Source organism: Elephantulus edwardii, unplaced genomic scaffold (assembly GCF_000299155.1).
Source record: "Elephantulus edwardii isolate Elephantulus edwardi_28Jun2011 unplaced genomic scaffold, EleEdw1.0 scaffold00268, whole genome shotgun sequence".
NCBI classification, from domain to species: domain Eukaryota; kingdom Metazoa; phylum Chordata; class Mammalia; order Macroscelidea; family Macroscelididae; genus Elephantulus; species Elephantulus edwardii.
The window spans coordinates 2,158,506-2,182,175 of NW_006400018.1; the positions used below are offsets into that span (position 1 = coordinate 2,158,506).

Consider the following 23,670-nt stretch of genomic DNA (forward strand, 5'->3'; position numbering starts at 1 on the left):
CATCCATCCATCCATCATCTGTCTGTCTACCTATCTATATCCTTTAATCTTTCAACTATCAATCTATTATCTACCTACCTACCTTCATGGATTTATCAATAGCTCATTTATCTTTCATCTATCTATCTTTCTTTCTTTTGTCTATTATCTATCTATCTATCTATCTATCTAATCTTTTGTCTATATATCTATATCTACCTATCATCTATCTATCTATCTATCTATCTATCTATCTATCTATCTATCTATCTATTGTCTAGCTCTAGCTCTATTATCTATCTATCTATCTATCTATCTATCTATCTATCTATCTATCTATCCATGTTGATCTAGCTACTGTCTACTTACCTGTTATATTTTTTACCACCTCCTATAATTCTTTCTCTCACCTATCCACCAGTATCTACCTTTCCATTTGTCTAGTTCAATCAGAGTGCCCCTTGGAGACAAAGACGGTGAAGCTTTGTCTTTCATACTTTGGACATGTAGCTAGGTGAGGCTCTTCCTTTGAAAGATTTAGGGTCAGTGAAAGAGAGGAAGACACCCAATAAGATGGATTGACACGGTGACTTCAGCAATAGGATCTAGCGTTTCAGGGACGATGAGAATAGCACAGGGCAGGACAGGGTTCAGGTTGGCTGTTCATAGTGTCACTAGGAGTCGTGCTTGACTCAACAGCACTTAACAACAATAACAACATCTATTTACCTACTTCTCCATTTAAATTATCTCTCTCCCACCTACTGATCACTTATCTATCAATCCATCCATCCTTCCGTCTGGCTCTAACATTTGCAGGACACTTTACAGACTTTCCCCCTAGTAAGTGGATTCGCTGCATCTTCACCAGGAAAGAGAGTTTATACTAATGTTACATATGAGAACACTGGGCCTTTGGGAGGTCGAGCAGGTTGCTGGAGGGGCTGAGAAGGCAGTGCAGGACCCAGGGCCTGGCCTGTGGCCCCTTAGACCTCTATGGTGGTTCCTGGAGGCTCAGAAGCTACATCTCCCCACGGTGCATTTGGATGCTAACACACATAAGAGTCCTGCCTCATTCGGTAACGCCCGAGTCACAATTACTTTAACAGGACTGACTGCAGGACTGCTGGGAACCCTGTCTGCGCTGGTGGAAGCTCCCGCGGCTGACTATGAAGCATGTTCTGTGGAACCTTGTTTTGGAAATTCTGTGTCTAGGATGAAAGTTCAAACTTAGAAGTTGACGCTTCCCTGTGCTTTACCCTCAGGCTCAGCCTCTCTCAGCTGTGACCATGAGGATCTGGTGACACTGTTTAGGCACTGGGGGCATTTATGGGCTGGTGAGTGTGCGTGTGTGTGAGTCAGAAGAATGTTCACCATGTGGACCAGCATCCGTGCGGGACTTTGTGGTCAGCAGAAGGCATGCACCTGCACGCAGGCACCTCTGACCCACCTGAGCACCTGGACATCTTTCTTCTCTGTGTGTGTGTGGGCTTCTCTCAGGTGGGAGTGACAGCTTCCTAACCCACAGGTCACCCTGCAGCCCGCTGTTACCCCAACCCCAAACCCCACTGCCCCAGGCTTCTTCCTTACCTGACCCCTGCTCCCTGATGATGCCTCCGAGGCAGGAAATGACTGCAGAGGAAGAGAGAGGAGGGTCAGGGTGTGAAGGCTGCCTCCTGTCCCTTCTTCCCAGCTCACACCACCCACAGCACACCTCGCAGAGCGACACCTCTCTGCTGCCCCCCTTTGCACTCCACGCCACCGCAGGCCTCAGGTGCAGGGATCCCACGCTGCAGGCTGGGGGCCATGCAATCAGTTCAGTGGGTTGTAGCCACCAACCAGGGAGCTCTGGTGGCCTAGTGGCAAGAAGCTGCACTGCAATCCCAAAGGTACACGGTTCAACTCCACCAGATGTTCTGCTGGAGAAGGAGGAGCAATCTCCTCCTGTACCACACACACACACACACACACACACACACACACACACACACACATGACACAGACCAAAACAGACAGCATCAGAATACTGTGTGCTGTGAGGGGGAGAGTCACTTTTCTGTGCACAGGCTTGTGATGTAAAAAATGACCTGCCTGTTACTTTTCATCAAGGCAGTTTGGACCCACAATTCTGCAGTGATGAGAAAGGATTCGGGCAGGATTTGGAGGCTTTTTCCCCCCAACATGCTCAGGGCTGGTAAGAACGACAGCAATTTATTTCCAGCCGAGGAAGGCAGAACTCAGAGAGGTGTTGGGACGGTGCCCAGGATGGCACGGACAGCTGGTGATGCAGCCAAGACCACAGCCCCCTGAGTCTGGGTTTGCAGGAAGTGGCCTTCCACTGCCTGGCCCCTGCCCATCGGATAGACCACAGAGAGGCTCTGTTTTCTCTCCTCCACCAGACTCTGCTGGTTTCTCGTGCTGTGCTGGCTTACGCACTGCTGTGACAGTGGCAGCTATACCATGAAGTGGGACAGCTTCCAGACTCAGCCAGACGAGAAAGAAATCCTGGCTCTCTGCATCCAAAAATTACCACCCCACCACCACCCGAGCACCCCGTGGAACTCACACAGAATGTTGTCTGGGGCGGTGCTGGAAGATGAACCTCTGAGGTTGGAAGCAAACAAACAAACACCGCCCCCCACTCCCACTCCCAGCCCCCGCTGCTGTGGCATCACAGTGACTCGAGGACAGAGAAGGGCCACAGGGTGGATTGCATCATCTTTATCCTGAGAAGTGACTGGTAGACTTGAACTGCCAACCTTTTGATTAACTGCCCAGTGCTTAACCTACGATGCCACCAGGGCTGCTTCCTAGGCTGGAAGGACTCAAATTACCGAGTGACCCTATGAGGCACTCGAACAGGTCAGCAGTTGCGACAACAGCCCAGGACCAGACAGCGTTTCTCTGTTGTACCCGGGGCTTCCCACAAGTTGGCAACAACTGATAATCATTCAGAGCCAAGAAAACTAGGATCATCCAGGGTGGATGGGTCTCAGCAAAGCTTCCAGTCTAAGACCAGGAAGAAAGGCCCGGCTACCCACTTCTTCAAATTAGCCTATCAAACCCGAGGGGCTATTTATTGTCCTGGACTTACTTAACTCACGTCCTTTGGATGACTCATCCAAAGAGACTCCCCCGTTTGGCGAAATGAAAGGCCAGTGACATTGTCCATCCATCCATCCATCATCCATCCATCCATCCATTTGGATGACTCATCCAAAGAGACTCCCCCGTTTGGCGAAATGAAAGGCCAGTGACATTGAGGGAAGCCCTCTGGGTGGTGGTCTGGCCATGGTGATGGGCTTGAACGTGCAGGCGATCATGAAGAAGGCAACGTGTCACACAGGGACTTGCACGAGTCAGACCGATCAACAGCCACTAAGAGTGAGAAAGGTGGTCCGTGCGTCCCAGGCCTCGCTCTGGCGTCTATCTGGTCAAGTCTTGTCTCCCTCCATCACCGTCACTGACACATGAACTACTTCCACTCTTTCCCGGGCACGTTTGCACTGAGGTCTCTCAACCTTTGTCTATTATCTTCTTCCCATTGCCCAGATGGAGAAGCTGAGGGATGTGGGATACTGCACCTGAGCTCATGTTGTTGTTAAGTGCTGCGACCATTGCGGCTTTGTGCACATTGGCTCTGAATCCTGCCCTGTCCTGAGCCAGTCTCACTGTCTCCAGCGCCCACCCCTTTCACCCCAGTCACTGTGTCAATCCATCTCATCGAGGGTCTTCCTCTCCTGTGCTGTCCCTCCACCCGTCCAAGCATGATGTCCTTCTCCTGGCCATGTGCCCAAAGTATGTGAGACGGAGCTTTAAAATCCTTGCCTCTGAGGAGCAGCTTGGCTTTTCCCTCTTCAGGACAGACCTATTTATTGTTTTAGCAGTCAAGGATCTGTTCAATACCCTTTTCCAGCACCACATTTCAAAGGCATCAATTCTTCTTTTTTCTTTCTTAGTCATTGTCCAGCTCTCTGATGCACAGCAAGTAATTGCAAAGTCTTTCCTTCCTATCTGGTCCTGTAACTGATGGCTGGAGTTACTTCCCTTCCACCACACCGTGGGAAGGGTCCTAACTGTCTGTGGAATATTTGTAAGCCCAGATCCACTGGTCCAGGACACGGCCATCGTCCAGAACAAAAGAAGATACAGTAAAAACTCACATTTCATTGCCCTGTCCCTCCCCAAATAAGCCCCCAAACTCTCCAAGCCAGCGAGACTGATAGATAATGAAACTGGAGCTGTTTCCACTCCAATCCCTGCCTCCAAAATGGGTTTTCCAGCGGCCTTTCCAGTAACAGTGTTAGTCATTTTGAGCCTGCCTGTCCTGATGGGTGGTCCCACCAAGGCGTTGGAGGAGTGAGCGCCCTCCGGGCTGCATTTGTACCTTCATCCTCAGTCTCCCCTCTTCTTCCCCCACACCCCTATCGTCAGGGTGATTCTCGTTTCGGCTCTTGGTTGGGCAGCCCACAAACTCATGCAGGTCTTGGATGGTGCAACTGGTTCGCTCTAGCCACTAACTTAAAAAAAAAAAGGGAGTTTGACCCCACCAGAGACACCAAGGAAGAAAGGCCTGGTGACCCACTTCCATCAAGACAACAGTCAAGAAAACCTAACATGACAGACTCTGTAACTCCTGGAGTGACTGTGAATCATTGCAAAGGGCTTTATGGCAGCAGATTCGGGGTTTTGGTTAAGACTCCATCTGGCCAGATGAGTTTAACTCACTCAGTCATGTTTTACTTGGGGGGGGGAAATTAAAGGAACTTGTTTTTTTTCCCTCCCTCCTTTTTTGGGAAATTCCAAGATCTAGATTTTTTAAAAAAATCAGCACACTGTGACCACACCTGGCTCCATCGCTCCCTCGGAGCCCCTGGGTGGTGCCTCCTGGGTTGCTGGCGCCTCCCTCTCCCCTCACCTCATTGAGTTCCAGGCTCAGAGACATGCTTTCTGCCATGAAATACCACTCTTAGCGGGAATGTTCACACTAAGGGAATTCATCAAGATTATAATTAACTTCCCATTAGTTCAGGTCATGATGTGCATCAAGCACGTTTGCCAGGAATTTACAAATTTTTTTTAAAGTAAAAATTTGGAGGCCTAAATTATCAGTCCCATTTTACAGATGTGGCTGTTGAGGCCCAAGGATGTAGTTTGGACTTTTCAGAGTCAGAAGTCAGAATCTGTTCTTGCCACCTCCTCTGATTCACTGATAGGCCCGCACAGACCTTTGAACATCTGCATTTCCAGGGCCTTACACGCAGGGCAGAAGGGAAGCCTGGTGGCTCAGTGGTTAAACATTCGGCTGTGAACTAAGAGGTTGTTGGTTTAAACTCACCAGTCACTCCTCAGGGCAAAGACATGGCAGTCTGCTCCCGTAAAGATTTAGAACCTTGGAAAGAAATCCTACGAGGCAGCTCTCTACTCTGTGCTCAGGTCTCAGTGGTGTTTCCAGACTAAGACTAGGAAGAAAGGCCTGGTGATCAACTTCTTCAAATCAGCTCATGAAAACTGTATGGATCCCAGTGTTCTGAACCACAATCCGTCGTGGGGATGGCACAGGGCTGGGTAGTGTCTTGGTCACCGTGCCTGGGGTGGCCTAAGCCAGGGGGCTTATGTGACAGCAGCCAACAATAACCACATACACAGAGAGATGGATGCAAACACATCACACACTCAGGGGCTGGTGGGAGGGGCTGTGACATTCCCGGTGTACTGCTAATGGCGTGTACATTCCTAGCCTCTAACTGGGAACAGACTCAAGGCCGAGGGCCCTCTTCCCCTGTGAAAGATGAGGTTGTCCTCAGATAAGGAAACCAACGGGCTGGTATAGGGTAGCTTGGAGTGAAACCCATCATTGTACAGTCGATTCTGACACATACAACCCTCCACTGGATTTCCAAGGCTTTATAGGAAGAGAGGGCCCACCTTTCTCTGGAGGAGGAGTGGGTGGATTCAAACCTCCATCCTTCCTATCATCAGCTCAAGAGACAACAACACAACACATCACCAGAGCTCTCTGGCTGGAGATTCGAGACCCACCGCTGTGGGGTCGGCGCTCACTCGTGCCGACCCTCCGTCGAACGTCCAAGATGGTCAGTCCTTACTGGGGAGACTTTCTTTCTCAAGTTGAGCAACTTTCTCACTAAGTTGCGATTGGTGGATTCCAACAGGCAATCTTCTGCTTAGTAGCCTGACACTTCATGCACGGTGCCACCAGGGCCTCTTTGATTTGGGATTGTTGTTGTTGTTAGGTATCGTGGAGTTGAGTATAACTCATAGCACCCTATAAACAACAGAGCTGAGCCTTGTCCTGTTCTGTGCCTTCGTCATCATCTCGGACACACTTGAACCCATTGCGGCAATGGTGCAAGTATGATTTGGGGTTCTTGTTGTTATTGTTGTGTACCATCAAGTCAAAACCGACCCATAGCTGACCCTCCAGTGGGTTTTCAGAGGTAGCAATCACACGGGAGAAGGTTGCCCATGATTTGGAATTAGATGCTGCTATTTCTTGACAAACAGAGACTACTTCCCATCTCTCCGGCATCAGTGTGTGTCCAGCACGATAGGCCTAACATAGGAGATTCTGGGCTTTTTCTCCAGTCTGTTCTATACAGCTGGCCCAAAAGGCTGGGGACCCCTTCTCTTGGAGCACTGATAATCTGAAGGAGTGGCGTCTAACACGGCACTGTACCAGGGCCTCAGGGGGAGGAGGCACATTCTGATGCTGGTAAAGTGCCAGCCTAGGTCCAGGGCATGCGATTAGGAGAGGAGGCCCAGGGTCTAAGATGAGGAGAGGAGGTCCAAGGTCTATGATGAAGAGAGGAGGCCCAGGGTTTATGACGAAGACCCTCTGATGGACAAAGCCAGCACAGGACCATACAGCATGGTCGAAGCAACATCAGATTCAGGCCTCTAATCTCACCTACCCAGGACCAGCAACAACCGGCAGATCAGATCTCCAAATGGCCTTCCCCCTCTATTGTTGTTATGTGTCACCGAGCTAGAACCAACCCGTAACTGACCCTCCAGAGGCTTTCGGAGTGGACCAACTCCCTGTGGTAAACGTTATTATTCCCATTTTGCAGATGAAGGTGCTGAGGCTCTCGGAACATGTCCAATATCATCCAGCAGGCTGCTGGCAGAGACAGAATTCAAACTACAGGGCCCAGGACCTTCTCTCGCCCCAGTGTGAGGTCTGACCGCGCTGGGCCGTGGTCAGTGCTGCGTCCTGAGCCGACTCTCTCATCTCCCACCAGATGGGCATCAGAGGAACGGTCTCTGTCCCAGGCAGGACGGAGCAAAGGGCAGTGAGGAGGGGACTGGATCTGTCGTCGTCTCAGGAAGACTGTGAACATCTTCACCTCTCAGACGACCTAAAGGTCACCACGTCAGGGCCACAGACACTGCGTCTGGAGAGGAAGCCACAGTGTCCCCAGCATGCTGACCACAAGGCGTCTTTATCTGAGAGTGACTTGAAAGGTGCCCTGCACTGTTTGTGCTCTAGCCTGACGTGATCATGGCCTTGGCCCACACTGGCTTCAAGAGTGTCTCACAGCCATTTTCCTACATGTGAAAACAGCCTTTAAGAGAAAATCAACAAAACCCCAACCACCCAAACTCGTTGTCATTGGGTGAGAACCAATGCCTAGCCTACCCTCCACTGGGCTTCTGTGCCCCTCCAGCAGGCTGCCCACCAGAGAGGCGTGGCCTTCTGGTCAGTGGCCAGCGGTCCACACACGAGGCCGCTAGAGCTCCCTGGTGGCCCTTCCTGTGAACTAAGGGTGCGGAGGGGGTGGCACCCAGTGGGCACAGATAGTGTCAGCTCTGCCACGTGCTCACTGTCACGGGCGACAGCTTCTCTGAGCCTCAGTTTCCTCTCTGCAAAATGGGGCCACAGACATGCTGCTTCACAGGGTGTGGAGATGCTTCCAGAAAAAACCCCTATATGTATTCAGTTATTTCTTTAAAAGGGCCTTAAAGGAATGAGTCGCTGGCCCTGAGAGACCAGGACCATAATCTTAGAGGACATGGAAATGGAAAAAAAAATCAACAGAAAGAATCTTATATCTACTAGCTCTCTCTCCCTTTCCTTCACACACACACACACACACACACAATATAACCACGTGCTTAGGAAGTTCAACGGAGGCCTCCTCTTGAGGTGGACTGCTTCCATGTCTTCCTGACTTGGGGTGTCACTGGACAGGACACCAGGAAGACCCTGTCAGTGTCTAGCTCCATGAGCCATGGCTGATGAGAGGGCCTGAGGAGGTAAACCCCTACATCCTGGGCCCTGACCCTTCTCATACCCAACTAGAAGCTTAGCTAGACCCCACTGCTCTGGCCCTGGGTAGAGTCTAGAGCCACAGGTACCGAGGGGTCTTTAAGAGCCTGCTCCTGTCTTGGGAAACCCCAGGGCCAAAGAGGCCATAGTAGCATTGTGTTGGGGTCCTGGGCACCAGCTGGCACAGTGACTCTAGGCCTCTGCTCTCAGGTAAGAGGGGGTACTAAGCTCTAAGAGGTACATGGAGGGGCAGCTTAGTGAACACGCGTGGGCATGGGCTCTGGTCAGATAAGGGAGTGAGGTCAGCCTACAGCTGGGGCTGGGCGCTGACCATGACAGTATATACACATGCAGAATACATGCACACAAACCCCCCCACACACATACACACACACGTTCCTCTACACAGTCAGCTACACGCATACACAAACTCACATACAAGCATGGACACACAGTTACACATAAATTCACACCCTCTCATACGTACAGATTCACGCAAACTCACACACACTCACATGCAAAGTTATACGCGTAGTCACCAGTGTATGTACACACGCACGCACAACGACACACATGTACACACTCACACTCTGAAACAGATCAAGTATGTGGTCAAGATGCCCTGGTAAGTGCTGGTGATTGGAATGCAAATGTCGGAAACAAATGAGAATCAATAGTTGGGTAACAGGAGCTTAGTGAGAGAAACGAAACTAGAGAGCTCTAGAAATTTTAGAGATAAAATTTTGCGAGACCAACAGCCCATTCATAGAAACATCTTTTCTCAGTAACCTAACAGGAGACTATATACGTGGAATTCGTCGGGGGGGGGGTGGTACAAAGGAATGCGATCCACTGTATCTGCAGAAACAATAGAGAAAGCCAGCCTCCAAGGCCAGGGGCCAGTCCTGGGTGGACCATCCAATACTTATATACAAGTTCTCATTGAAGTTGAGTAAAAATTCAAAATGGCCATGGAAACTGAAGTGTAATTTAGAATGCATTCTACCTGAATTTAGAGACCGTCTCGGGAATCAATCTGATATGGAACACTAATTACGGAAGAGCAGAAAAATTGAAAGACGTCACACATGAAAAGTTCAAAAAGTTGTTAAAAAGACAGGAAAGAAAGAAAAGACCAAAACGGATGTCAGAAGACACTGGATGCAGTTAAAGCAAATAGAAAAAAAATGGTGAAGTAAAAGAGCTCAAGAAGATCAAGTAAAATACAATATTAAAATGTGCAAAGACCTGGAGTTAGAAAATCAAAACGGAAGGATGCATGATACACTTCTCAAGCTGAAGGAATTAAAGAGGAGGGGGAGAATTTCAAATATGGACCTGAAATATTACAACTTTTAAAAGATCAAATCACATATGAAGCATCAAATGAAGATGGAAGGAATACACAGAGTCCCTGTACCACAAAGAACGCAATCATTTCAGAAAGAATGACACACAATCATTTCAGAAAGAATGAATGGTCAGTGAATGGTAACATGGTCAAGAACCCAAGGTACTGGAGGAAGAAGTCCAAGCTGCACTGGAGGCGTTGGAGAAAAGCAAGCCCCCAGGAACTGATGGCGTACCAAGTGAGATGATTTCACAAACGAATGCAATGCGGGGTGCGCTCTCCCATCTGTGCCAAGAAATTTGGAAGCCAGCTACCTGGTCAACCACCTGGGAGAGATCCACGTTTGTGCTCACGTCAAAGAGGATCCAACAAAATGCAGAAATTATAGAACACTATCATTAACATTACTCACAAGTAAATTTTGCTGAAGATAGCAACAAAAAGGATTGTAGCAGTATGTTGACCAGGAGTTGCTAGAAATTTAAGCCAGATTCAGAAGAGAATATGGACCTGGGTATTATCATTGCTGATGTCAGACGGCTCTTAGCTGAAAGCAGAGAGCACCAGAGAGACGGCTCCTCAAAGGCATCTGAATGTGCTGTAGCTGTTAGAGGTCACTGAGTCCACTGTGGCCCTCAGAGACCCTCGAAACAACAGATCAAACTTTGCCTTCTTCTGTGCCGTCCTTAAATCTCCATCAGACGCAAGCCCGTAGTTACAGTCACTGGGACAATCCATCTCACTGGGGTCTCCTCTCTCGCGGATCCTCTACTTTTCCAAGCAGAATGTCTTTTTCCAAGAACTGATGCAGCTTGACATGCTAAAAACTGTGAGATGACCATTTACTGCCCTTGCCTCCAAGAAGGACCCTGGATCATAACAAATTAGGGATGACGTTGTGAAGAATGAAAATTGCAGAAGACTTTTAGTCGTCATCATGCAGAACCTGTCCATAGACCAAGAATCTCTTGTTTTTGAAAGAACAGTGCACTGTTTAAAATCTGGAAAAGTGTGTGTTGTGGCTGTACTCTTTCGTCATTGTTATTCAACATGCAGTGAGCAAATAATCCAAGAAGCTGAGTTATATGAGGAAGAACACAGCATCCGAACTGGCGGAAGACTCACTAAAACCTGTGACATGCAGATGCAGCCTCGTTTGCTGAAAGCAAAGCACTTACTGATGAAGACTTAGGATTACAGCCTTCAGTAAGAATTACACCTCAACATGAAGTAAAAAAAAAAAAATATCCTCACACCTGGAACAATAGGCCACATCATGCTAAACAGAGAAAAGACCCAAGTTGTCAAGAATTTAACCTCCAAAGTTGTCAAGAGTTTAAACTCTGAAATTGTCAAGAATTTAACCTTACTTAGATCCACGATTAACACCCATGCAAACAGATGTCCAGGAACCAGACAATATATTGCATTGGGAAAGTCTTCGGCAAAAAAAAACCCTCTTACATGTCTCTCTCTCAGTAGCATCCTTGGAAAAGTAGAAATTAAAATTTTACATTAAAAGTAATTTAAAGTGTTAAAGAGTCATGATGTCGCCGTGAGAACTACGACTCAGCTGTGACATTTTCAGTCGCTTCATGTGCGGGTGAAAGTTGGACGATGAGCCAGGAAGACAGAAGAAGAATAAATGCTTTTCAATCACCGTGCTGGTGAAGGAGAGTGACTATTGCACAGACTGTCAGAACAACTAAGTCTCTCCTAGAAAAAGCACAGTCAGAATCTCTCTTAGAAGCAGAAATGGCGGGACTTGATCTTACACACTCAGGGAAATATTATTAGGAGGAACCAGTCCCTAGAAAAGGACATCCTGCTCAGTAAAGCACAAGGTAGACAGAAAAGGAGAAGATGGCTTAGCAAATAGGGACTTAAAGATAGGAGGTGGCGAGGAGGCGCTGGACCAGGGAGAGAACTTCATTCTGTTATTCACGGCAGCCATGAGGAAGGACCGATTTGATAGCAGCAATAACACACACACACACACACACACACACACACACAGAGTCTCTCACTCATAACCCCCACACTTACACCCATACGCACTCACACACATCCAGCTTCTCTAGATCGGCACTGGGAAGCTTCCCATTCAGATAGCCAATGCCCCTTGAGCCCCTCCGCCCTGGGGAAGCTGCTCACCCCGTGTCCTCACCCCAGAGTGAAGCACCTCTTTTTCCTTCCATATCCTCGGGGAAATAGTCATGCCTCCGCTCCCACATTTACGCCTCACCCCCTGCATTTACGAGTGGGAGTTTATGACCTGGATGGCCTTGGGGACCCCTCCAGGCCACACAGGGCTGAGAAGCACCCAGGTGTTCAATTCTGAGTTGATAGCCCCAGGTCTGGTGGGGGACAGGAGACCCTCATCTGTCACCACCTCCTTCCAAACAAACAAGCATTCAGATTCACCCAGCCCATGACCAGTGGGGTGGGGGACAACATTCTAACCCCTCTTCCAGGGCCTGACTATGCCCCCTTGGCCGCTCCAAGTCTGATGTGAGAGAGGGACCAAGAATTGCATGCATGGCTTTAATATCTGCATGGCTCTATTCTCTGAGGGCCCTCACCGTGCCCTTGACCTCTTTGCTCAGAGCACCATCAGAACTGCCCTGGGAGGTGGTGAGCTCTGCATCCGGGTACGCATTCAAGGAAAGCCAGAGTGACCAGTGGGAATGCAGCAGAGGGAGTAGCATGGGACGGGGAGGCTTTAGAGTCTGATGTTAACGCAGATCTCATCACCTTGGGCCTAGGACGCTGCTGGCAGGTACAGCCTGAGCTAGACGGGGTTGGGGAGCAGACAGGGCTCCTGGGCCCCCAGGCATCTGTGACTCTCGAGTCAGACTCAGGGAGAACAAAGTCTCCCAAGCACCCCAGCCCCGGCTCCTGCTGACGCCCCACAGGTTACTCACCCAGCACCCCCAGCAGGTACGCGGAGGCCAGTGGCAGCTGCTGGGACTCCATGGGCGCGACCTCCTGCCTCACTCAGCCTTGGGTGGCACAGCACCCCTGGGTGAAGGAGTGTGGCCCAGCACCTCGCTCTCAGGAGGAGGTGGGGCGAGCCAGCGTGGGCAGGGGTGGGACGGGAGAGAGGCGCTTCAGGGCCTGCGTCACTGTGTTTGAAGCTGAACTGTCTACTTCCTCCGGGTGAAACCACCTGTCCCAGCTTCGGTGCTGGCGCTGGTTGCCGTCTGCTTGCTGCTCGAGGTGGCCAGGCTGGGCTAGTGGCCCCTGGTCCCCTCCCTGGGACAAGGACAGGGAGTCTGGGGTCTCTGGGGACTCACGGCTTGGGGTGATGGCAGGGAGGGGACTTGAGGGGAGGTGGACATGCTCTGACACAGGGCTCCCACCAGGTGTTCGGGATGGGAAAGAGGGCACAGACACGGCTAAAAATCCAAACCAGACAGTCCACTTTGCCGGTGCAGGGCTGGGGAGGACGTTTGAGAGGGATCCCACAGTTACAGTGAGTGAGCCCCAGCGAGGGCTGCTCTGTGGATGCTGGTTTATGTGGGGGGGGGTGAGAGAGACACAGATAGAGTGTGTGTCATCCGCATGTTGTACGTGTCCCCAGGTTAATGAGTGTGTGTGTGTGTGTGTGTGTGTGTGTGTGTGATTCTCATGTGTGTGTATGTGTTCCCTTTAGTGTGGGGGACAGGGAGGCTCAGAGCCAGGCCCTGTGTGTCCCCATCACCTAGGCGGTCCCAGGCTCTGTATTAAGTGTTGGAAGACAAGGTTCTGAGCTGCCCCCTGAGCTCAGGCCTCACCCCTGCTCCAGGCTCCCTGCTACTCTGAGTAGCTCCTTCTCTGTACAAGGGCCTTAGGGTGCGGTCAGGCCCCCCTTTCTTTAGTTGCCCAGAGTGCTTCGAAGCATCCCGCTGCACCCTTCTGGCTACATTTCCAACAATATCCCCTAAACAGCACCCTCGCAACACCTGAACAGCACCCCAACACCATCCTCAACAGCACCCGAACAATACCCTCACCAGCACCCCAATAACATCATTAACAACACAGCAGCCATACCCTCTGATAGCACCTCCGTAGTATCCCCATCCACACGCCCTCAACACCACCCACTGCTCCCAGCATTTCAGGCTTCTCAGTCCAGGAAGGTGATGGCTGTCCCCTCCCCCAGACCTTGCTGCGGCCTGGGATGGGAGGCCTCAGCCAGCCTTCCCCCCACCCCTGCCCCAGGCCTGGCACGTTTCCTTATCAGAAGCCCACTCAGCCCCCTGAACCCCGCGTCTCATCTTTCCTTGACTGTGTCTTTGAAGATTGAAGTCTTTTTTATCCATCAGCAAACATTTGCTCCTGGTGGAGCCAGTCAGACATGATCCCTGCTCTGCTTATACTCCAAGGACTCCCCTGAATTCATTTTCTCTGAAAAATGTAGCACTTAGAAAGCTTTTGTTTGTTGCCGCTCACGTTTCATGTATTAAGTGGCCTTTCATGAACTCCACTGGCCGTAATCCTGCATCATTGTATCATTCACGTCATTGCTCAGAGAAGGGGTTTTTCTTGAACACCTGCCCCAGCCAGGTGCCACTCCATGCCACCTTCTAACCACCTCGGGAAGTGGATTGAGTGTTCCATTTCACAGATGAGAAAACTGAGGCTCAGGGAAGCCTTCCCCCAAAGCAGCCACGCTTGACCCCAGCAGGTGAAGTAGCTGATAAATGACCCAAACTGGGCCACAGGCTTCTTTTTTCCACCTGCACATCCTGGCAGCACCCACCTTTCCAAGTCACCCCAAAACCACCACAAAGCAAGAAACCAAAACAAAACTCAGAAAAGCTTTTCATTTGATCTCTGAGACTTCATCACAGACTAGGACATAGCTTCTGTTCATTTCTGATTGGCTAGCTTGCTTTTGGAAAATGCAGAGGCAGATGGGTCCCTGGAGGGTCCCTGGAGCCTGCCCTACTGGTCTGGGGGCTGTGTATGGGCGCTGTCTGTGGAGGGGTCAGCGTCTGGCCCAGCCTCTTGTTCCGCACTCTGCTGCCCCTCTTCCCCAGACTCCTCCACCTTCTCCCAGGTCCCCACAACGGAGGTCTTCCCACTCCAGGCCTCCAGGCTCACTGTCACCCCAGACCCCAGACCCCTGGCAACAGTTTCCTGTCCCCATTGCTGGCACTTTCCGTGACACAAGAGGAAGTCAGCTGAGCCTGAGCTGGGTTTTCCATGCAGCTGGCCGGGGTGGAGGCCCAGGGTGGGGAGTAAGGGGGTGGGTGTTGAGCCCCTAGGCTGGGTGTCAGTACATCCTCGGCCTCAGGAGAGACACCTGCCTGGGCTGGCCTCGGCCCACACCAGGTAACTGTGGTCATGGATCTGTCTGAGGGTGGTCCAGGCAAACTGAGCTCCATGGGCCAGGAGCCCCCCAGGGTTTGCTCTCTCTACCCAGACCTATGAGGTGGGGGTGGGAAAGGAGCTGAGAGCTGGGGTGAGAAAAGTGGGCTGAGATTGTGAGTGGTACCCAGTGGGAGGTTTATAGTGTGCTGAATGAATGGAGGACTTGGCGGGATGGTTCCTAGAGACCTTGGAAGGAGGGCTGGTGGCACTTCTCTGCAAGTGTTTGTTGAATGATTCAGTGACCTACATCCATGAAAGTTTGTGCTTGGCGTCCTTGTGGGGACAGACGTGGGGCACTCTGGGAAGCAGTCCTCCTTTGCCTAGTCTTTTCAGTGCAGGGGGCTGGAGGTGAATGCAGAAGGAGGGACACAGAGGCTGGTCCTGAATGAGGCAGACGAGGGTTAGGGATGCCAGAGCGGCCCTGGCCAGGGCAGCGACTTGGACTTGATTCCTGATACGCAATATGACCCTGGGCAAGCGTACATCTCACCCTGGGCCTCAGCTTGCTCATCTGTATATGGGGAAGGTTGGTGCTGTTGAGCTTGGCCCCTCGCTCCAGGGAGCCAGCCGGCCCACAGCTTTGAGCTGGAGGTGGGGGAATTTCTTGGTTTGGGACCTGGAGGGCGTCACTGGGGACTTTGAGGAGGGACAGAGGAAGAAAGGACGTGGCCCCTTCCCAGGGCAGATTTGAACTCTCGTCTCAGATCCTTGTAGTGAAACTTTCAGTACTTCCTCTTGTTCCCGAAACTCACTTATGGTGGTTGTTTGAAGGTGTAGCAGAGTTGTGTCAAGCCTGGTGCGCACAGACAGGCAGCTGTGAACTTGACCCACTAGAGGGTTGGGAGTCCAGAGGCCAGCTTCCAGTTCCAGCTGGCTGACTGACTGGCATGTCCCACCCTTCTCTGGGACTTTAAAAAAAAATTTATTAATTTTAATGAAAGTTTACAGAAACCAAGGGTTTCCAGTCATTCATTGTTACTCTTTTCTCCCTGTCCACCCTCTCCCCCGGCCCCAATTCACTCTTCTCCTTGAAAAGAAAGAAAAACACTTTCATTGTTATGCAATCCCTCTCTTAAATCCACTCCAGTATGCACCCTTCACTCTGGACTTCTGTAATGATGAGAATACCCATTCACAAGTCCCTTTTAAACAGTTCTCGCCCTCATCTGTTTCAATACATCATTCCTTCCCTCTTTTTCTTCTGTCTTCCCTCAACCCTAATGTCAGTCCTGTTTTACAACAGTGGCACCATGCAGTATTTGTCCTTTTATGATTGAGATATTTCACTCAGCATAATGTCCTCCAGGGTCACCCATTTTGTATAATATTTCATGAGTTTCTTGGTTTTGGGGACTATCTTTCTTTTGTGTAAGTTGACAAGGCCGCTGCTGTGTTCCGTGATGCTTATCCCTTGTGTCTCAAGTCTCCACCACCCCCAGCCTCCTCTTGGCCTTCTCACTGTTCCCCCAGATGCGCTCTGAATAAGTGGCCCAGCTCTTTCCCACCACTCCCCCTCGGCCTGTGTAGGCCTCCCCACAGCGGACCTCAGACAGCCTGTAGCCCTAAACATGTGATACTCGTGTTTTCATTTCTATTGTAAGATTGAGCTTGTTAGAACACAGGACACAGGTTTAGGTTGAGAAAATAAAGCCACGTAGGGTTTTCTCAATTGTTTGCTATACATTTGAGAGCTGGACAATGACTAAGGATGCCTCTGAGATATTGTAGGCTTGGTTCCATATCCCTGCAATGAAGCGAGAATTGCAGCAAAGCAAACCACAGGAAAGTTATGGTTCCCCCATGTGTATAGAAGTTAGGTTTTAAACGAATACTGTCGTCTGGAGCTCTGGCAGCCAAGTGTTTAAGGAGTTGCACTGCCAGCCAAAAGGAAAGTGGTTCAAATCCACTAGCCAAGGTGGGAAATCTCTTCCCACGCAATTTATAGTCTCTCAAGACTTGCTGAATGGTCAGCTCTGAGTTGGTTGTGACTTGACTGCCTGAAAGATCACTATATCATTGTCTGTTAAGTGTGTGATTGTAGGATGAATAAAAGATGGAAATACTACAAGAATGACCAAAATAACCACACAAACCTGCTTGGTTGACACAAGCCATAAATTGCCACAAAGCTTCAATTTGTAAAATGCAAGAAAGTGAAGAGCAATGAAGTATGTCGGAGTAGAAAGTGTGATGTCCAGGCTGGGACTGAGCTCCCCTACCTCCGGCCCTGAAGCCCAGACTCTCAAACCTTCTTCTGCAAAAATGCAGAGCAGAATCCCTTTGGTTTTTTCCTCAAAAATATTTGAGTGACAGTTTTCAGAGCGAATCTGTTTATCCTTAAGCAAGTCATGCTTAGTTCGCTTCATGCCATTAACTGCAATCTCCCACTATGTAACCCCCTCGTCCCCCCTCCCTGCTGTTCCTTCCTCGTGTCTGTCCCTTCCTGCCTCTGCACTGTGTCATTGGACCAATGAAGCTGACCTGCCTTGCAGGGCGCTGTGAGCACACCTGCGGAAGGAGCCCGGGCAGTTGCTTGACTCCTAGTAGTCTGTCTCCAGCAAAGGCGCCTTCAAAGCACCTGCTCTCTCACTTTCTAAAGACCTGCTTCCTTTTAGCTTTTGTTTTTAAATTATTTTTTTATTGTTTCATCAAAGTTTTTGTTCCTCCTTAACCAGCCCTACAGGCACAAAGCAATATTTTTTTCACAAAACAGTTTTTTAAAATAAATGAGTGAATGAATGATAGGGAAGCTTCCAGATAGACACTTATCAGATGTATGACTATCCACACCCCAGTCCTCTTTCTCTTCATCCTTTCCATCCCCCCAACTCTCTACTTTGAGTTCCAAATTTAAAGAGGTGGTGACTACCTGGCAGGCATCAGGGACACAGTACGAGAAGCGTATACACCAAGCAGGAGGAGAGTTGTATCTAATCTAGCCTCTGGGAAAGTCAGGGAAGACTTCCTGGAGGAGGTGACGTCCAGACCAGGACGCAAAGGCTGAACAGGAGTTCACCATTTTGATGTTGGTGGTAGTTTTTCACAGGAAGGTGTGAATGAGGGCAAAGATTTCAGAATCCTGTTTCTGTAACTGCCATGTTACCCTGAATGAGAAGTGTCTAGAAGTTGGGGGACCTAGGCATTAGTCCTGGCTTAGCCTCTCACTGGTTCTCTGTCTGGGGTTGCGTCCCTAAACTTCAGTTTGTTCATGAGATACAAGGACTGCACTGGATGGTCTGGGCCATTGCTCAGTCTGTGTGTTGATGTGATAATTTTATTTTTAAAATACCATTCACCAGAACACTACCAAAAAAAAAAAATCCATACAGCGTTTTTGAATGACAAGATGGCAAAAGTAATATTTGTCCTCCTTTTCCCCTATCTTTTTTGCCTTTTTAAAAAGTTTATTCTCAAAAAAAAGTGTATTCTCAGTGTAACTTTTAGAGATCTCTCCTATACGCATAAGGATGCAAGCAAAGGGTGTTCGGGCATCTTAGTCATAATGAGAAAGTGAAAAACAGAGCAAAGGGCAAGTGAATTACAACCCGAGTACACTTGGGGACTTCATAGCTGCCAAGAAACGGAAGGAGAGCGAGACATACGGGATCCAGAAAGATGCCCACGACAATATGTTCAGTGCAATCACGGAATTTCAGAACAGCTTGCACGTCGCTGTCTTATTTACATAAAATACAAACAAGAGCAAGATGAAGAGCCAAATAAAAACATCTGGGTGAGCACGGGAGAAGGTTTTGCAGAATATTCATCAAAATAATGTTGTCGTTGTTGTAGAGTGCCATCGAGTCGCAGGCTACTCATAGCGACCCTATGAACGAAAGTCCTCGACACTTGCGTGAGTGACTTTCATCCTTTCTCCCAGTTCATAGGGTTTCTGGAGGCAAGCTATTTATGGAAGTGGATGCCACTCCTGCTTCCACCAAAATAATACTACTTATTAATTCATCAAAATAATAATGTTTATGAATTGTGCAGCTAGTAGAGTGAGGTTGTGCTGGGTTTTCTGCTGCTTATTTTATGCACTTCTGGATGGTTTAATTATTTAAAAAAAAAAAATAGTGAAAGTGCTGTGGGAAAGGGCCAGACTCAGATATGTTGTTCACAGAATCGCTGAGTTCTGGTCAACTCAATGGCACCGAACAACACAACAACAGGAAGATGTATGCTATAACATAAATTTAAAAGTAATCCAAAAGGGACATGCCGGAAATACTTTCTAAAGAGAAACAATTTAATATATTTATTGATATAATTATGCAAGGTATATGACATTTTTATGATTTTCCTAATAATAAAATGTACACTTAGTGAAAAAAATCTCAAAGTATAGACTGCAAAGGAAAAAGAAAATTATTCCTAATCCTGCTATTCCATAGAACCGTTATGAATGTGTTAGGATGTGTCCTTTCGGCATTTTCCCACCACTCGTCGGTCAGTTTGTCCCCTGTGGAGCCTTGCGTGTTGCTGTGCTTTGGAGACTCTGCTGCCACTATTTCAAACACTAGCAGGGTCACACCTGGTGGACAGGTGTCAGTGCGGCTTCCAGCCGATGACAGAGCAGGAAGCAGGACTGGCCACTCACTTCCGAAAGAATTGTTGTTGTTAGATGCTGCTAAGATGGCTACGACTCACAGCAACCCTGCAGAAACCAGAAACCTTGCCGACTGTCCAGCACCATCGTCACGATCTTGGCCATGATCAAGTTCAATGCTGCTGCCACTCGGTCACGATGTCAGTCATGTCAGTGAAGGTCCTCCTCTCTTTCGCCAACCCTCTACTTTCTCCAGCAGCATGACATCTTGTTCCAGGGACGGGTGCCTCCTGGTAACATTCCCCAAGTGTGTGAGACAAAATCATGAGACGGGAACGTGTAATCCCTTTGAATAACAGCAGAATGTTGTCTGATAGAACGCCAGAAGATGAACCCTCAGGTTGGAAGATGCTTGCTTGGAATTCACAAAGGACTTGAGCCCTGCAGAGGTTACGGGCATGGCGCAGGACAGACAGGATTTCCTTCTCTTCAGCATAAGGCTCTATGAGCTGAGGCCTCTCCTGAGGCCACCTGACAACAATACTAACAGTTAGGATCCACTACGACTTGGAGCCACCCTAGGATGGGAACCTCGCCCTGCCCTGTGTCATCCTTGCGACCTCTGAGTCCACTGTTACAGTCAGAAGTTCAAGATTAGAGTCTTATTAGAGATGCTTTTGCACCGTGGTTTTTCTCTTAAAACATACCTGAGTATCTGCCCCTGTCATAACTTACATAACAGTTTTAAATGACTCTAAATCAAAATCAACCTCACCCCGCTGTTGCTGAGCTGTTTCTGACTCCTGGCGTCCCCGTAGGACTGAGGAGCAATGCCCGATGGAACTTTCGAGACTAAATCTTTGTAGGAAAAGATTACCTCGTCTTTCTCCTGCAGAGCAGCTCGTGGCTTGAACTGCTGTTCTTCAGGCTGCTAGGCAGGTGTTTTAACCGCTGTGCCACGAGGACTCCTTAAGTAAGGCTATGTTGTTGCTAGGTGCTACTGTGTTGAGTATGACCCATAGCAACCTCATGAACGACTGATTTGAACCCTTTCCTGTCCTGTGCCATCCTCACAATTTCTGACACACTAGAACCCACGACAGCAGTCACTGTGTCAGTCCACCTGGTTGAGGGTCTTCCTTTCTTTTGCCGACCCTCCACCTTTCTAAGCATGAGGTCCCTCTCCAAGGAATAGCCTCGCCTAGCAACATGCCCAAAGTATATAAGCTTTGTCATCTTTGCTTCCAAGGAGCACTGCAGCTGCACCTTCTCCAAGACATAACTGTTTGTTCTTTTGGCAGTCCATGGGATATGCAGCACTCCACATCACAGCTCAAAGACACTAATTCTTCTTCTGTCATCCTTATTCATTGTCCAGCTCTAAGAGGCACAGCAAGTGATTGAAAAGACCACCATGGACTGAATCAGCCACACCTAATCCTCAAGCTGACATCGTTGTTTGTCAATAATTTGGAGAGGTCCCTGAATGCAGACTTTCCAATGCTATATGTCTCCAGATTTCTTGACCGCTGGTACCAAGGAAGTTGAGTGTGGATCCAAGTAAGATGAAATCATTGGCAATTTCAATCTTTTCTCCATCTACCGTGATGTCATCCATTTTTGTTTCCTTGACGTTGAGATGTAATCTCTGTTGAAGTCTATATTCCTTGATCTTCTGCAGCAAGTACCCCAAGCCGTTCTCACTTTCAGCAAGCAAGATTGGGTCATCTGCATAATGCAAGTTGTTGATGAGTCTTCCTTTGATCCTGATGCCACATTCCTCTTCATAGAGTCCAGCTTCTTCAATAATTTGCTCAGCATACAGATTAAATAGGTATGGGGAGAGGCTACAACCCTGAAGCATTCCTTTCTTAATTTTAAACCATATAGTATAGTATAGGGAGTTCTGATGGCCTAGTGGCAAGAAGCCATGCTGCAAACCCGAAGGCACGTGGTTTGAGGCCACTAGTTGCTCCGTGAGAGGATAGGCAATCTCCTCCAATGTGATTAACAACTTGTTATGGTCCACACAGTGAAATGCCTTTGCATAATCAATAATGCATAAATAGATATTTTTCTGGTAGTCTTTACTTTCAGCCAGGATCCATCTGACATCAGCGATGATATACTTGGTGCCACAGCCCCTTTTAAATGCTATTTGAACTTCTGGTAGTTCCCTGTGTACTTCCAGCCATAGTTGAATGAACTTCAGCAGTATTTAGCGTAAATATGATATTAATGACATTGTTCAATAATTCCCACATTCTGTTAGATCACGTTTCTCGGGAATACATATGGATCTCTTCCCGTCAGTTGGCCAGACAGCTCTCTTCCACGTTTCCTGGCACAAACTGGTGAGCACATCCAGAGCTGCATCTGTTAGGTGAAACATGTCGGTCTCTATCCCATTGATTCCCAGGGCTCTATTTTTTTGCCCATGCCTTCAGTGCAGCTTCAACTTCTACCTTCACTATCATTAGCTCTTGTTCATTGGTACTACCTGAAATTTTCCAGTGTCAGTCAATTCTTTTTGGTACAGTGACTCTGTGTATTCCCTCCATCTTCTTTTGATGTTTCTTGGGTCACTCAATATATTGCCCACAGCATCTTTCAACATTGAAACAAGAGGCTTAAGTATAATCTTCAGTGTTCTCAGCTTGAGAAGTGCTGAGTGAATTCTTTTTTTTTTTTAAATTTAGGTTGTTTATTTTTCATTTCAATGAACATCTACAGAGATTTTGGGATTCCATTCATTCATTGTTGCACCCTTCTCCCCGCACAAACCCCTCCCCCCTCCCCCCCTGAGTGAATTCTTTTTCATTCTTCAATTCCAGCTCTCTGCACATTCCATTATAATACTTGGCCTTGTCTTCTCAAGCTGTCCTACGGAATCTTCTGGTCCGCTCTTTTATTTCAGCAGGCTTCCCCTTTGTTTTGGTTTCTTGGGGCTCTAGCTCAATTCTCAAGAGTCTCTTTTGACATCCATTTTGGTTTTTTCTTTGACCTTTTGGTCTCTGCCTGGATGATCTCCTTGAAGTCATCCCACAACTCATCTGGTCTTCAATCATTGGTGTCTAATGTTCTAAACCTATTCTTAAGATGATCTTTTAAATTCAGATGAGATAGACTTACGATTATAATTTGGTTCTCATAAACTTATTTTTATTTTCTTAGGCCTTAGTTTGAACGTGCACATGAGTAAATGATGGTCTGTCCCACAATCTGTCCCTGGCCTTGTTTTAACTGCGAATACTGAGCTTCTCCAGTGATTCCTTCCAGGGAGGTAGTCAATCTGATTCCTATGCAGTCCTTCAGGTGAGGTTCGTGTGTAAAGTCACTGTTTGTGTGGGTTTTTTGTTTTAAAAGGTATTTGTGATGAATAAATTATTCAATAAGCACAATTCAACCATTCTATTTCCAGTCAACTGGAACACGTCAACACCCTTCCAGGCCCACATCCTGCCAACTCTACACAGGCTTCAACTGGATTTGATAACATGGTATCCTCATGCCTGATTTGCTGTTAGAGGTACTACTACACTAATCTGTCAGTTTGTTGTTTCGGAGATTTCATTGTTTTACTCAGTACAGCACTTGTCTGTCAGTTTGCGGAGGCTATAAAAGCTAATAAGGTTAGCATCATGTTTGACACTGAACCTGCTCAAAACACCTCAGAAGAAAGGCCTGGTGATCTACTTTTGCAAAGTCAGCCTTTGAAAGCCCCGTGGAACATAGAATCATCTCAATGGCAATGGGTAACTGATATGGAAAAGTCATAGAACTTGTTTCACTAATTTCCTAGTCTGGATGTTTGTGTCTTTACTCTCTCCATGCTGTTCTCATCTTATTTATTAATAATAACAATTCTGCGATGAATATTTTTGCAGAAACATCTTTTTTTGTTACTCCCTTTCCTGATCATTAGAATACGTAGCTGGAATATTCTAATATATCCATATTCAGATGACTGTCTTAAAGGTCACTACTGAATTAGCAACCTTCCCACTCCTCAACATCGTTCTCATAGCTCTGCATGGTCATTGGTTAATTACTTAAAGAGCAGCACACCTGAATGGCTTTAGAGCCTCCTTCCTTTCCAGGGTGGGAACTCTGGGCACCTGGTGCCACACAGTAATAGAG

General features: G+C 48.2%; 1 protein-coding gene across 1 annotated transcript in view; it reads right to left on the reverse strand.

Annotated features, from left to right (window-relative positions):
• Window positions 1–12,596, reverse strand: part of CD5 (CD5 molecule) — a 27,763-nt gene extending 15,167 nt beyond the window's left edge. Inside the window, exon 1 of the mRNA XM_006899892.1 lies at window positions 12,545–12,596. Coding sequence (XP_006899954.1) covers window positions 12,545–12,596 — 52 coding nt within the window. The remainder of the gene's footprint in view (window positions 1–12,544) is intronic.
• Between the last annotated feature and the right edge of the window lie 11,074 nt (window positions 12,597–23,670).